This window comes from Notamacropus eugenii, chromosome 5 (assembly GCF_028372415.1).
Source record: "Notamacropus eugenii isolate mMacEug1 chromosome 5, mMacEug1.pri_v2, whole genome shotgun sequence".
In the NCBI taxonomy this organism is placed as follows: domain Eukaryota; kingdom Metazoa; phylum Chordata; class Mammalia; order Diprotodontia; family Macropodidae; genus Notamacropus; species Notamacropus eugenii.
The window spans coordinates 8503679-8518356 of NC_092876.1; the positions used below are offsets into that span (position 1 = coordinate 8503679).

The 14678-nt window shown below is 42.2% G+C and overlaps 2 protein-coding genes across 5 annotated transcripts in view; both read left to right on the plus strand.

Moving 5' to 3' along the window:
- Positions 1-7130, plus strand: part of LOC140503261 (uncharacterized) — a 36314-nt gene extending 29184 nt beyond the window's left edge. For 2 of the 3 annotated variants that reach the window (XM_072607063.1, XM_072607064.1), the window contains exon 6: positions 1821-5849. In XM_072607063.1, coding sequence (XP_072463164.1) covers positions 1821-4309 — 2489 coding nt within the window. In that variant the 3' untranslated portion in view covers positions 4310-5849. Of the gene's footprint in view, positions 1-1820; positions 5850-6983 lie in introns of those variants that run through there. The other variant, XM_072607065.1, reaches the window with a different exon arrangement.
- LOC140503265 (zinc finger protein 558-like) overlaps positions 7055-14678 on the plus strand; it is a 34037-nt gene continuing 26413 nt past the window's right edge. For both annotated transcript variants that reach the window (XM_072607072.1, XM_072607073.1), the window contains exons 1-2: positions 7055-7136; positions 9041-9097. In XM_072607072.1, the coding sequence (XP_072463173.1) occupies positions 7135-7136; positions 9041-9097 (59 nt within the window). In that variant the 5' untranslated portion in view covers positions 7055-7134. The remainder of the gene's footprint in view (positions 7137-9040; positions 9098-14678) is intronic.

The following is a 14678-nucleotide window of genomic DNA, read 5'->3' on the forward strand; positions in this document are numbered from 1 at the left end:
GTGTTTCCCCTACATTTTAAGTCTTTATTAAATGACTCTAAAAGCCTCACCTTTCGCTCTCTGCATAGGAATAGCAGCTATTCTTTGACATGTTAGCGACCAGGGAGTACAAAATTATCACTGTCACCAAAATAAAAGAAGAGATGTATTGTACTGGTATGTTTCAGAGAGTAAAGGAGAGAAAAGTCCATTGCCTAAGAGTCTATAGATCCTGTGAGGGAAGGAAAGAGAGACAGTTAATTGAATTCATTGTCTCTCATTATAGAGAATTATAGAATCTCAGGGACCTTGGAGATCATTGGATGCAACCTCATATCCAAAAAGAATAATATCTTCTATATCCTCATCTAAATCTCAGTTGGAATTATTCCAGAGGTGACAAAGTCATTATTTGATGAAAGTCAGTTCTATTTGGAGATAGGTCTGATTATTAGAATGTTCTTTTATATTGAGCTAGAACCTACTTTCCTGTTACTTGTACTTGTTGGTCCTAGATTTCTCTTCAATAAGTCCTATCTCCCCCATGTGATAGCCCTTCAAGTAGTTTAAGGTAGCCATCTTATTTCTTCTGAATATTTTTCTTCCTTATGCTAACCTCCCAAGTTTTTTCACCCGTTGCATATAGATGTTATTTCCAGACACTTCTTACCATTCCAGTCGTCTTCCCGTGGTTACACTGTTCTTTATTAATGTCCCCCTCAAAATGTGCCTGGAATCTAACGTCAGACTCATAATGTGTTCTGAATGGTGTGTTGTATAGTGTAAGCATAATTTTCTTTAATCTGGTGACTTTCCATCTAGAAATGGAGCTCAAAAAAGTGGTAGATTTTTTAGTGGCTACAATGCATTTATTTTGTAGTCAGCTGAAATCTCCAGACCTTTCAAACAAGCTCTTCTATCCAACAAGCTCTCCAATCCTGTTCCATTGACGTATTGAACAGTTACATATGTTTTTCAAAAGTTTTGTCTTGTTGGATTATTACCAAGCTACTTCCTACCTCTGTGTCAGTTTTCCCATCCTAAAATAGGGTAATGACACCTGTAGCATCCACCTAATATATTAGTTGCTGCAAGGCTCAAATGAGAGAATATAAGTAAAGCACTTGACAAACTTTAAGCTGCTAAAGCATAAAACTGTACTAAAACCTTTGGTACATCCTGTAGAGTTACAGCTGTTATTATATGTTTATTCTTCATTCAGTCTAGAAATCTTATGAACAAATGATTAAGTTTAGTCTCTCAATGTGCTTTTCACACACATTGGTTATGCACCCCTGGGCAAGTCAGTTTACCTCTAGAATCCCTAGGACTATAATTTGTTCTTTCACTCAAAAATTCCGTGTAACAATGAAATAACAGATCAGATTCCTGACTCATTCTTAGCCTAAGTGATTTGTTCATAATCAACCCTGAGTAGTTCTTTTTATTTTTAAACGTCACTCCAGGTATTATTTAATAGTTTCCTGAATTTTGCAGAGGTTGGTATCAGGCTTAACAGTTCAGAATTTCCAGAATCAACTTGTTTCTCTTTTCTGAGCATTTGAAGCATTTTCTCTCAAAATCCTAGCAGTTGTTCTCTGAATGCATCTACAAATGCTTTTATTACTCTTGAATCTAAGTCATTTAGTCTCTGAAAGCTCTTTTCCTAGTTCTTTACATGTCTTGGACTTTACTTCTCTCTTTAGAGTACTTTCCTTTTTCCAAATTGGTAATCATTTTTGCTCATTTAGGAGTCAAATCAAGGACTTAATATAAGCAGTTACCTTAATTACAGTAAAGACAACCATGGATTTTGATGCTTTTTTGTTTGTTTCTTTCAGATTCTATTATTCAAAAGACAAGATGTGGGAACTTGGACTGGATTCAAAAGCAGGATATTTCTCTGGGAGAGTCATCTAAGGAGATAATAAGGAAGAATTATCCCTGGTCCTGCAAGTTGGGAGGAGCATGGGAATGTGATATTGGGCAAGAAAAGCTGAAGGGCACCTGGAATAGACAATCCAAGGAAGTTACAATATTTCACACAAAAACTAATGATGAATTGAATATTAATGAATGTAATACATTTGGAAGAAGGTTTAGTCTAGCATCAATCATTGTTCCACCACAGAGGGTTCCAATAGGAAAAATTCTCCATAAATATGATACACTTACTAAGAACTTCAAACAGTTTTCAGAACTAAATAAACATAATAGAATATCCTATTCTATTTGTAAATATGGTAAGTGCAGGAAGCCCTTCACTTACCACTCAGACCTTATTCAGTATCATAGAATACATACTGTAGAAAGACCATATGAATGTAATGAATGTGGAAAATCCTTTACCAATAATTCAATCCTTAGAAACCACCAGAGAATTCACACTGGAGAGAAACCTTATAACTGTAATGAATGTGGTAAAGCCTTCAACCAGAGAGGTCACCTTACTGAACATCTGAGAATTCATACTGGAGAGAAACCCTACATCTGCAATGAATGTGGGAAAGCCTTCAGTAACAACTCAATACTTAGGAGTCACCAGAGAATTCATACTGGAGAGAAACCTTACAAATGTAATGAATGTGGGAAAACCTTCAACCAGAGGGGCCACCTTAATGAACACCAGAGAATCCATACTGGAGAAAAGCCTTTTGAATGTGCTGAATGTGGGAAAGCTTTTAGTCACAGAGTGTATCTTACTCTACATCAGAGAATTCATACTGGAGAAAAACCATATAAATGTAATGAATGTGGGAAAGCTTTCAGCCAGAGGGGACACCTTACTGAACATCAGAGAATTCATACTGGAGAGAAGCCCTATATCTGTAATGAATGTGGGAAAGCCTTTAGCAACAATTCAATTCTTAGGAATCATCAAAGAATTCATTCTGGTGAAAGACCCTATAAATGTAATGAATGTGGAAAAACCTTCAACCAGACAAGACATCTTATTCAACATCAGAGAATTCATACTGGTGAGAAACCTTTTGCATGTACTGAATGTGGAAAAGCTTTTAGTCATAGGGTATACCTTACTCTACATCAGAGAACTCATACTGGAGAGAAACCCTATAAGTGTAATGAATGTGGGAAAACTTTCAGCCAGAGGGGGCATCATACTGAGCACCAGAGAGTCCATACTGGAGAGAAACCCTACATCTGTAATGAATGTGGGAAAGCCTTCAGCAATAACTCAATTCTTAAGAATCATCAGAGAATTCATACTGGAGAAAAACCCTATAACTGTAATCACTGTGAGAAAGCATTCAAACAGAAGAGACACCTTACTGACCATCAGAGAGTTCATACTGGAGAAAAATTTTTAAAACGTTTAGAAAGAGGGAAAACTTTAAGCCATAAGGCCAGGCTTGCTCTACAGAGAATTCATGCTGGTCAGGAACCCTTTGAATTTAACCAATGTGGAAACACTGTTATCCAGAATTCAAATCTTACTCTACATCCAATAATTGATACTGGGGAGAAACCCTTTGAGCATAATGAATCTGGAAAAGTGTTATTTCAGAAGGGACACCTTATTGAACATCAGAAGAGCCATACTGGAGAGAAACTCTTTGAGTGTAATGAGTGTGGTAAAAATTTCAGCAAAAGCCTCCATTTGATTGAACATCAGAGAATTCATAGTGGAGAGAAATCCTTTCAGTGTAATATATGTGGGAAAGATTTCAGCCAGAAGGGTCACCTTACTGAACATAAGAGAATTCATACTGGAGAGAAGTTCTTTGAATGCAGTGTGTGTAGGAAGAGTTTTAGTCATAGGACATCCTTTATTAATCATCAGAAGATTCATTCAGGAGAGAAACCCTATGAATGCAATGAATGTGGAAAAGCTTTCAGCAATAACTCAAGCCTTTGGAATCATCACAGAATTCATACTGGAGAGAAACCCTTTGAATGCAATGAATGTGGGAAAGCCTTCAGCCAGAGGGGACACCTTACAGAACATCAGAAAATTCATACTGGGGAGAAACCCTTTGAGTGTAATGAATGTGGTAAACACTTCAGCCATAAAACATCCTTTATCAATCATCACAGAATTCATACTGGAGAGAAACCCTATGAATGCAATGAATGTGGAAAAACCTTCAGAAGTAATTCAGTCCTCAGGGATCATGAAAGAATACACACTGGAGAAAAACCCTTTGAGTGTAATGAATGTGGAAAAGCTTTCCGTCAGAGGGGCCACCTTGCTGAACATAGGAGAATCCATACTGGAAAGAAACCCTTTGAATGTAAGGAATGTGGGAAAGCATTTAGCACCAGCTCAACACTTAGGAAACATCTTTGTAAGCATCTTTCTAAACTTTAAGCATTAATCATGACTTATTTAAAAATGAATATTGAAGCCTGTAATTAGGCTAAGAGATAATGTTGGCATGTGCTTCAAAATTTATCAGACATCAGAAACTTTATGCTGGATGTTTAACTAGGGATGTAATGATGTAGGAAAAATATGTTGACTTCTCATTCCTAAGTACTAGAGAATCAGTATGTCAGTTTGTCACTAGGTACAAAGTTGCTTGGTGCTTTAATAGATCAAAATAACTTTTTTTATGCATCCAGTAATACATGTTAACTGCCATCAGGCAGCAGTAACATAGTGTTAGTCAGTACAGCAACTTGTGCTAGTTTCAACCAATGCTTAAATTACAAGATTTCCAAAAGAATCTCTTTAATGAAAGCACTAAGGTGTTATTTAAGAAAAACAAATTAATTTGAATACCTTTGGAATAAAGGATTGAAAGATAGTGGGAAAATTGCCCAAGATAACTTTTTGCCTGAGATATGAAAATAACATGAAGCATCTCATCCTGGAAGTTTCTTTAAGATTTATATTGATTTACCTTGGATGTGAATGGGTCCAATTTATAGTTCCTACTATTTTGTATTTTGGTCTTGGGTAGAACTATAGAATGTCATAGCTGAAAGGCCCTCCAAAATCATTTAATCTTACTTTCCTATTTTGTGGAAGGGAATAATATTAGTCAGCAAAAGGAGATAAAGGATGAAATTCTATTTTTAAAAATTTGTTTCCTATTGCAAAAGAACATGAGAAATTCTAGGAGACTTCAACCTGTGGGGAGAGCTCACTCTAAGAATAAAGTATGGATGGAAAGGGCCAATGTCACAACTTGGGTAGCTGCCTTTTCACATGGTTGTGACTAGCCTTATTAGACTATGGCATAAAAGGAATACCAGGTTAGATTCTTCATGGGCCCTGAGCTATATCAGGTTATCAGCATTGACCTAGGCACATCAAGGTGATAAAGGTAATTATTAGCCCTTAGGTGCCCCTCTTATTTCTCTCTAAATCATAAGATCATATTAATTAGAGCTGGAAAAATACCTGGAGACCTTATATTCAAACCTCTCACTTTATAGTTGAGGAAGCTTAAGCCTAGAGAGGGAAAATGACTTGTTAAAGATAATACAATTAGTAAGTGGATGAGGTCAGGTTCAGACCCAAATTTTATGACTCCAGATCTTGTGCTTTTCCCTACTGTACTCCCTGAAAATTCCTCCTCACTGCCACTCCTCCTTTGCTTTGTATAGAATCATTAGAGTGCTGGACTTGGAGCAAGGAATAAGCTGGGCTTGAGTCTCACCTCCAGTGTTTATTAGCTCTTTGACCATGGGCATGTCATTCAATCTTTCTGACCCTGTTTGCTTATCTATAAAGTGAGAGAATACCTGCAATGCCTATTTCCTAGGGTGGTTGTGGGGTTTAAATGATATCATATTATGTAAGATGCTTTGCAAAATAAGGTATGTCAGTTATTGTTATAAACCATAATCGCTTGCTCTACTTATATACACTCCAGATACACAAATAAACCTTTTGGTCCGGTTTTCTTTGTCTTTTATTATGATGCCAAAATTCCACCTAATCACAGATGCCCTCCTACCCCTGAAAGTAATCAATAATTACTGGCCCAAGATAAGATCTGATATCTCTCCGTGTGAATGTGACTGACAGATTTTGTGGTATGCCTACTTCCACTATCTATATCTGGCAAAACTGATGGGAAATTTGTTAAATTAGTTTGAATCTATAGCAAGGATCCTATAGAATCCAACATAAGGCTAATAAGAATGAATAGAAGTGACCATCCCTGCAGTCCACTTCTGTACCACTCGTATAAGTCCATGGACATAGTGGGAACCAAGTGCTTTTATTAAGCTAATCGAGCACACTGCTAATCACTGTCCCCAGACTGACCAGAAATGGGGCCTCAGAAGGTAGCCTCTTATCCTTTTAAGGTTTTCTACCTAAAGGTGTGGAGAGAGGAAAGTCTTTTCTCACAGATTTTTTTTTTTTGTCTTGCACCTGGGCATAGAGGCATGAGGCTTCTGCATTTCTTTGTGGCATTCTTCAGTCAGCTCCAGTGTCTTTGCACCACATAGGAATCCACAAGGTCCAGAGGAATGAAAGCTCCTTGAGGCCATGGACTTTTAATTTCATCTTTCTATCCTCAGCATCATTTCTTTGCCACCATTTTTCTTCTTCACCCCAAACTTTTCTCTACAAACACTCAATTATGCCTTTAATAGTTTGTTCCCATCCTGGTTCTTATTATCACACCTTTTCTGTCTTCTTTGGATGCTTGTGTTGTAATCTCATTATCATCAGTTTCTTTCTGTTGAATTTGTTCATGAGCCACTGCCAGTTGACCAGCTGCTACAGCAGCAGGGGCATTGCAACTTTACTTACTCAGAGTGAGTCACACCAACAGCAAGTGAATTGGAATATGTGAATTTGGGTTGGTTGGTTGTTGTCCTTCATTCTCAAAGAGGACCAAAATGACATCACTGTGATAAAGTGAAATTTCAGTGTCTGACTGGGGCGGATCAGATCAATAGGAGCTCAGAATGCTCTACCACAGGTTGAGCACAGATAGTCCCTGTGAACATTTGGGGTGGAAACCTGAAATTTGTGCATCCTACATTTACTTTGTGCTGTCTCAATTCTGTTTTGCTCATAGAACACAGCACCTTTTCTGATTTGGGCACATTATGATGAGCGATTCTGTGCCAGTGTCTTCTATGTTGCACAGTCAAATCCAAAGTTCTTGAGAGAGACCTTCAGAGTGTCCTTGCATCGTTTCTTCTGACCACCATGTGATCACCTGCCCCATGTGAGTTCTCCAGAAAATAGTCTTTTCGGCAAGCGTACATTTTGCATTCAAACAACCTGGCCAGCCCATTGGAGTTGCGCTCTTTGAAGCATAGTTTGAATGCTTGACAGTTCAGCTCAAGCACGGACTTCAGTGTCTGGTACCTTCATTAGAGTGCTGGACTTGGAGCAAGGAATAAGCTGGACTTGAGTCTCAGAATCTTCCTAAGAAAGTTCAAATGGAAGCGATTCAGTTTCCTGGCATGGCACTGGTAGACTGTTCATATTTCACAGGCATACAACAATGAGGTTAGCACAATGGCTCTGTAGACCTTCAGTTTGTGTCTTTTACAAAGGAGCTATATACCATTCTTCACATGAGACATGGGCACATGCTACAAGTAACATGCTACATGCTGGTTACATGAAGGTGTATTTGTTAAAGGGAATGTATCTCACAGACTAGGAGGAGGAAAAAAGTGCTTGTTAAAACACATGAAGATATGTATCACTTGTGACATGAGATGGAGTGGAAATTACTTGAAGCTACTGAAATCCTTGAATCAATTACAGGCTGGATGTCAGCTGCTGTAAACCAGTCCTGCAGTTTACGTCTTGTTTTTTTTTAAAGAAAAGTCAGTATACATTATGATTATACATAGCAAATGGTAACTTAGAAGAAAAAAAAATCTGCTTTTGACAATTTACTACAAACCCTATTCCTTCTTTCATACCATATTTTCTTCCTCTTCTTTCATCTTTAAATTCTTTGTCTCCAATATGCCTCATTCTATTCTTTCTGATTGGGTACTCATATCCTTCCTTACCTCTACCTATGCATTTTTATCTTCATGCCACTGGACTATCTCACTACCCTCTTCATTTTCTTTCCCTTTTTACATCTATTCATAAGGTTTGCAAGCTCTTTTTTGCAAAAGTTTTGTGTCCCATGAAACCTTGGATTTTGGCTAGCCTGATTATTCCCTGTCTTTTTAGCACACTAGCTTTATAATATATTTTTAAAAATGATTACACATAACATTTACACCCCACACCAAAAAGGCATGCCGTCTGGATGATCCTATTTGAGGATGACATTTTTATTGTATTTTATCAAGTCCTGAAATTCTGTAGAGTCACTGAGAGTATGGTGTGGTAATAAATAAGAGGAAAAAAGTGAATGGAGTAGGGATATTGTCCAGACCATGGTATGCATTTGTATGGACAGTGAACTCATCCATCCATTCATCCATCCATCTTAGGAACTGCAAACAGACAATGGTCTGTGTTCACAATTGAATAGTAGGAACACAAAGTGGGCTGGATTATCTATGTAAAGTTGCATAATTTTTTTAACGACCCTAAACTTTTCCCCTGCTCCCTCCCCCTTCTTTTTAACAACAAGATCCTTCTGGGGATGGTGTACAGGGCCTTGAATCATGGAACAACATCTTCCCCAAAGATTTAAAGTTTCAAGTCAACAAAAAGGTAACCAAAAGGTTCATCATCAGTGCATAGACTGCTGCAACATACATACAAGGAATTGTCCTGGAATAAATGCATAAAGAATGTCAGAATTACATAATCAAAAATAATATGACTGATCCTAGATCATGGGACAACTCATGGACAGGAATTAGCAACTGACTGGACATAGAGGCTGTGGGGTCTGAAAGAATAAGGAGTCAAGAATGAGAGGTTGTAAGCCTGTGTGACTGGCACAATGGTGGTGTGAAGGCACGATGAAGTCCTGAGGCTGGATAGGAAATGTTGAAATGGTTGTGCTGGTACCCTCTTTAAATGGAGGATCTGGAAGGATCTCTCTGATATCCACCTTCTCCCCTCCCCATTCTTTTTAGTCAGAGAGAGGAAGGGCCTTCCAGGGCAGAGGGCACTAAAATGGTATATATAATTACTATGTTTCAGGCACTGTGCTAAGCTGGGGATAGAAACAGAAGTGGAAAGACAGTTCCTGCCTTCAAGGTAAGCAGCTTACATTCTCATGGGGAAAGGCCACACACTAAAAGAATTAAAAAACATGAAAGGAAGGGGAAGAAACAAGGGAAATGAAGGTACCCAGCACCAGGGCATGGTAATGAAAGTCCTATGGAGATGGGTCAGTAGTGTACCCTGGAGAGGAATGAAGATATGGTTATCCTGTGCATCCTAATTAAAATGGAGATTTTGAGAGGAACCAGCCAATCAGAGAGAGTCTGAAAGGGCAGGAAGGTAATTATTTCCCTAAGAAGTTGGTTGGTGGGTTGTTGTCCTTTGATCTCAAAGTGGACCAAAATGACATCACTGTGATAAGGTGAAATTTCAGTGTGTGTGTCTGTTTCTGATCAGACCAATACGAGCTTGGAATGCTCTACCACAGGTTGGGCATAGATAGTAGACCTTCAGTTTGGTTGTGAGTTGAATACCTTTTCTCTCTCAAACTTTTCTTCGGAGCCTTCCAATCACTGAGCTAGCTCTGGCAATGTGTGTGTCAACCTCTGGAAAGTACACTACCATGGTAAATGAACTTATCCACAGCATTCAAAACTTCTCCATTTGTTTTAACCGCTGGTTCCACGTATGGATAGTGTGGTGGTGGCTGATGGAGCACTTGTGTTTTCTTACTAGAGTCCTCTTTAATAAATTGATCCTTCACCTGGAAGATGGTTGCCCAGAGAAGTTCATCAATATTGTATGTCAACTTCATGATGGCATGTTTGTCCAAGTTCTGGATAGTGGATGATGTTCTCTTATGCATTTACACTTACCAATGGAGTGAAACAGGGCTGTTGTGCTTGCTCTCGTGCTTTTTAGCATGATGTTTTCAGCCATGTTGTCAAATGCTTTCAATGAGGAAGAAGAAGGTGTCAAGGTCAACTACCGTACTGATGGTAAATTCTTCAGTCTGAAAAGGCTACAAGCCAAGACCAAAGTGGAGGGAGTGTTGGTGCATGATTTTCTGTTTGCAGATGATTGTGCACTCAATGCAGCTTCTGAAGTTGAGATGCAACAAAGTATGGATCAATTCTCTGCTGTCTGTGCTAACTTTGGCCTAATAACTAACTCCATAAGAGGTAGTCCAGCAGTGGAGTGAGTTTCCAGAATAAAGAGGTTTCTAAGCCCTGGTAGAGAAAATGTTAAAGAATAGATGGGGCAAAAAACAAGTCATAAGAACAATCAGTTTTATCAAAGACAATAGTAACAATGAACTATACCAAACTTTTGGCGATGCAGTCAAAGCAGTCCTAAAGGGAAAGTTTATATCTCTAAACACTTTCAGAAATAAAAAAGAAACAGCAGATAAACAATTGAGCAGACAATTAAAAAACACAATACATTTAAAACACTCAAACACCAAAATAGAAATCATAAAAATCAAGATTAACAAAATCAAAATTAAAAATCTATAAAACCAGCAACTATTAAAAACAATGAATAGATAAACCACTGGCTAGTTTAAGTTTTTGAAAAATAAAACTAAATTAGCAGTTTCAAAAATGGAAAAGGTGAACTCACAATCACTGAAGAAGAAACAAAAGAATTTATTAGAAGCTATTTTGCCCAATTATATGCAAAGAAAACTGACAATCTAAATGAAATATAAGAATATTTACAAAAATATAAAAAGCCACAAGAGAAGAAGAAATAGAGGCAGAATATTAAAAGAAATGAACAAGCCATAAGTGAACTCCTAAAGAAAAAGACAACAAAACCCAAAGTTTGTAAGTTATACAAAATAATCGAAGAACAATTAATTCCAATAATACATAAACGGTCTGAGCCTGTGCATTGTGGCAAGAGAAAGTCTCATTCCTTACTTGGACAACCCCAGAACCAAAGCAGGGAGCACAATGGGGACAGTTTACAGCTGGCAGCTTTGTTGCCTCCTACCTAGTTTTGAATCAAAGATGTGGGGAGGACGGAGAAGGGCATCTGCACTCAAGATGACATTCCCAGATAGGGAGAGCCTGTGTATTGAAAAGGGACTAAATTTAGAAACAGGAAGCAGGGATATAGCTCAGAACACAGAAGCATAAAAGAGTCTTAATGCCAGGATTCAGCCCAGCCTGCAATAGTGCCACTGAACCAACGGAGCTGAGCCAGCAGCACTCTTCTGTGGCTTGGTCCCAAACTTGGTCAGGAACTAGCAGAGTATAATCCAGACTTTGTCCTGAAATAGAGCATTTAAAAACTAGCAAGTCCCCAGGAGGTCCCTGGAATCCTGGGATAACAACATACTCAGTACCCCAAGAAAGCCGCAAGACGAGCAGCCCAGACTTCCCCTCCAGAAGCGTGGCACAGCCGAGCCCCAACATCAAATCAGAAGTCAAAAAGTAGGCTGGAAAAATAAGCAAGCGAACAAAAAATAGGAATTCCACTGTAAAAAGTTATCATGATGGCAGGGAACTCGAGACTCCAAAATCACCCCAAGTGTTGCCTCAGAGCAAAACACAACACCAAGAGTTCCTCAGTTCTCTCCTAGGTCCTCTCCTCCCTGGCAGGCCCTCTTATCCCTGATTAGCCCCTTATCACGTCACACCCCCTCTAGAAAGGTAAAGGGAGCAAGGACCACAGGGGGAGCGCTCTCTTAGTCACTGCCGGCAAAGTTCTGGCTGGAGTCCTCCTTAAGGGGCTGATCCCCCACCTGGAAGACGGTCACCTACCTGAGAGCCAGCGCGGCTTCAGAAGGGCCCAGGAACAGCGTTTGCTACCCGACAGCTCCAGGGGAAATGGCAGAGGCAGAACGGCAGCGTCGTGCTAAGGAGCGCGGTAACGGCAGCGTCGTGCTCTCGTTGTGCTCACGTGCGCGGTAACGGCAGCTTCGTGCTCACGTGCGCGGTAACGGTAACATGGGCTTTAACGGTAACGTGGTGCTATCTTGCTCAGAAACGGTAGCGTCGTGCTAAGGTGCGTGTGCAGTAACGGTAACAGTGTGCCAACGTGCACTGTAACGGTAACGTGGGCTATAACGATAACAGTGTGCCAACGTGCACTGTAACGGTAACGTGGGCTATAACGATAACAGTGTGCCAGCGTGGGCTGTAACGGTAACGTGGGCTGTAACGGTAACGTGGGCTGTAACGGTAACAACGTGCCAACGTGCGCTCTAACGGTAACGTGGGCTGTAACGGTAACAGTGTGCCAACGTGCACTGTAACGGTAACGTGGGCTATAACGATAACAGTGTGCCAGCGTGGGCTGTAACGGTAACGTGGGCTGTAACGGTAACGTGGGCTGTAACGGTAACAACGTGCCAACGTGCGCTCTAACGGTAACGTGGGCTGTAACGGTAACAGTGTGCCAACGTGCACTGTAACGGTAACGTGGGCTATAACGATAACAGTGTGCCACCGTGGGCTGTAACGGTAACGTGCGCTCTAACGGTAACGTGGGCTGTAACGGTAACAATGTGCCAACGTGCGCTCTAACGGTAACGTGGGCTGTAACGGTAACAACGTGCCAACGTGCGCTCTAACGGTAACGTGGGCTGTAACGGTAACAATGTGCCAACGTGCGCTCTAACGGTAACGTGGGCTGTAACGGTAACAATGTGCCAACGTGCGCTGTAACGGTAACATGGGCTGTAACGGTAACAATGTGCCAACGGGGGCTGTAACGGTAACATGGGCTATAACGGTAACGTGGACTGTAATGGTAGCGTGGGCTATAACGGTAACATGGGCTGTAACGGTAACAGTGTGCCAACGTGGACTGTAACGGTAACGTGGGCTATAACGATAACAGTGTGCCAGCGTGGGCTGTAACGGTAACGTGGGCTGTAACGGTAACGTGGGCTGTAACGGTAACAACGTGCCAACGTGCGCTCTAACGGTAACGTGGGCTGTAACGGTAACAATGTGCCAACGTGCGCTCTAACGGTAACGTGGGCTGTAACGGTAACAACGTGCCAACGTGCGCTCTAACGGTAACGTGGGCTGTAACGGTAACAATGTGCCAACGTGCGCTGTAACGGTAACATGGGCTGTAACGGTAACAATGTGCCAACGGGGGCTGTAACGGTAACATGGGCTATAACGGTAACGTGGACTGTAATGGTAGCGTGGGCTATAACGGTAACATGGGCTGTAACGGTAACAGTGTGCCAACGTGGACTGTAACGGTAACGTGGGCTATAACGATAACAGTGTGCCAGCGTGGGCTGTAACGGTAACGTGGGCTGTAACGGTAACGGGGGCTGTACCGGTAACATGGGCTGTAACGGTAACGTGGGCTATAACGGTAACGTGGGCTGTAACAGTAACGTGGGCTGTAACGGTAACGGGGGCTGTAACGGTAACATGGGCTGTAACGGTAACAGTGTGCCAACGTGGGCTGTAACGGTAACGGGGGCTGTACCGGTAACATGGGCTGTAACGGTAACGGGGGCTGTACCGGTAACATGGGCTGTAACGGTAACGGGGGCTATAACGGTAACGGGGGCTGTAACGGTAACGTGGGCTATAACGGTAACGTGGGCTGTAACGGTAACGTGGGCTGTAACGGTAACGGGGGCTGTACCGGTAACGTGGGCTGTAACGGTAACAATGTGCCAACGTGGGCTGTAACGGTAACAATGTGCCAACGTGGGCTGTAACGGTAACGTGGGCTGTAACGGTAACGGGGGCTGTACCGGTAACGTGGGCTGTACCGGTAACGTGGGCTGTAACGGTAACATGGGCTGTAACGGTAACGTGGGCTGTAACGGTAACATGGGCTGTAACGGTAACGGGGGCTGTAACGGTAACGTGGGCTGTAACGGTAACGTGGGCTATAACGGTAACGTGGGCTGTAACGGTAACGTGGGCTGTAACGGTAACGGGGGCTGTACCGGTAACGTGGGCTGTAACGGTAACGGGGGCTGTAACGGTAACGTGGGCTGTAACGGTAACGGGGGCTGTAACGGTAACAATGTGCCAGCGTGGGCTGTAACGGTAACGGGGGCTGTAACGGTAACATGGTGCCATCTGGCTCAGTAACGGTAGCGTTGTGCTAAGGTGCGTGCGCAGTAACGGTGACGTTGTGCTAACCTGCCCAGTAACGGTGACGTGGTGCCGAGCCACGTCACGAGACCCCGCCGCAGCTCCTACAGCTCAGGCTGGACCACGCCGTCCACATCCAGAGAAGGAACTGCGGAGCCCGCGGGCCGAAGCCGGCCATTTTCACTCGTTTTTTCCTTCTCGTTTTTTCCCTTTTGCTAACCCTAAACAGCCCCCTCCCACAGGGCAGACCCTGAGGGGTTCCGGCTCGGCCCGCCTCGCCAGCCAGGCCCACATGCTCGGACTCAATTCCCCTGGACCACCAGCTGGGCGGAACAGGGGCTCATGCCCACCCTCACGTCCCGCCCCCAGAGTTCACGTAACGCAACCCCCATGTCAAGGGCCAGTGGCCCAAGGGGAGACTGCGCATGCTCAAGAGCTTGGAGGCTCCCCCATGGCCTGGCACCAAGCCAAGGGGAGGGGTCACTCCGTGGCTTCTCAGAGAAGGCTTCTTCCAGTTATGACGACAGGCCTTCTGGGAAATGTAGTCGGACATGGGGCGTGGTCCCTGTTCTGGGTGAATGGGCGGG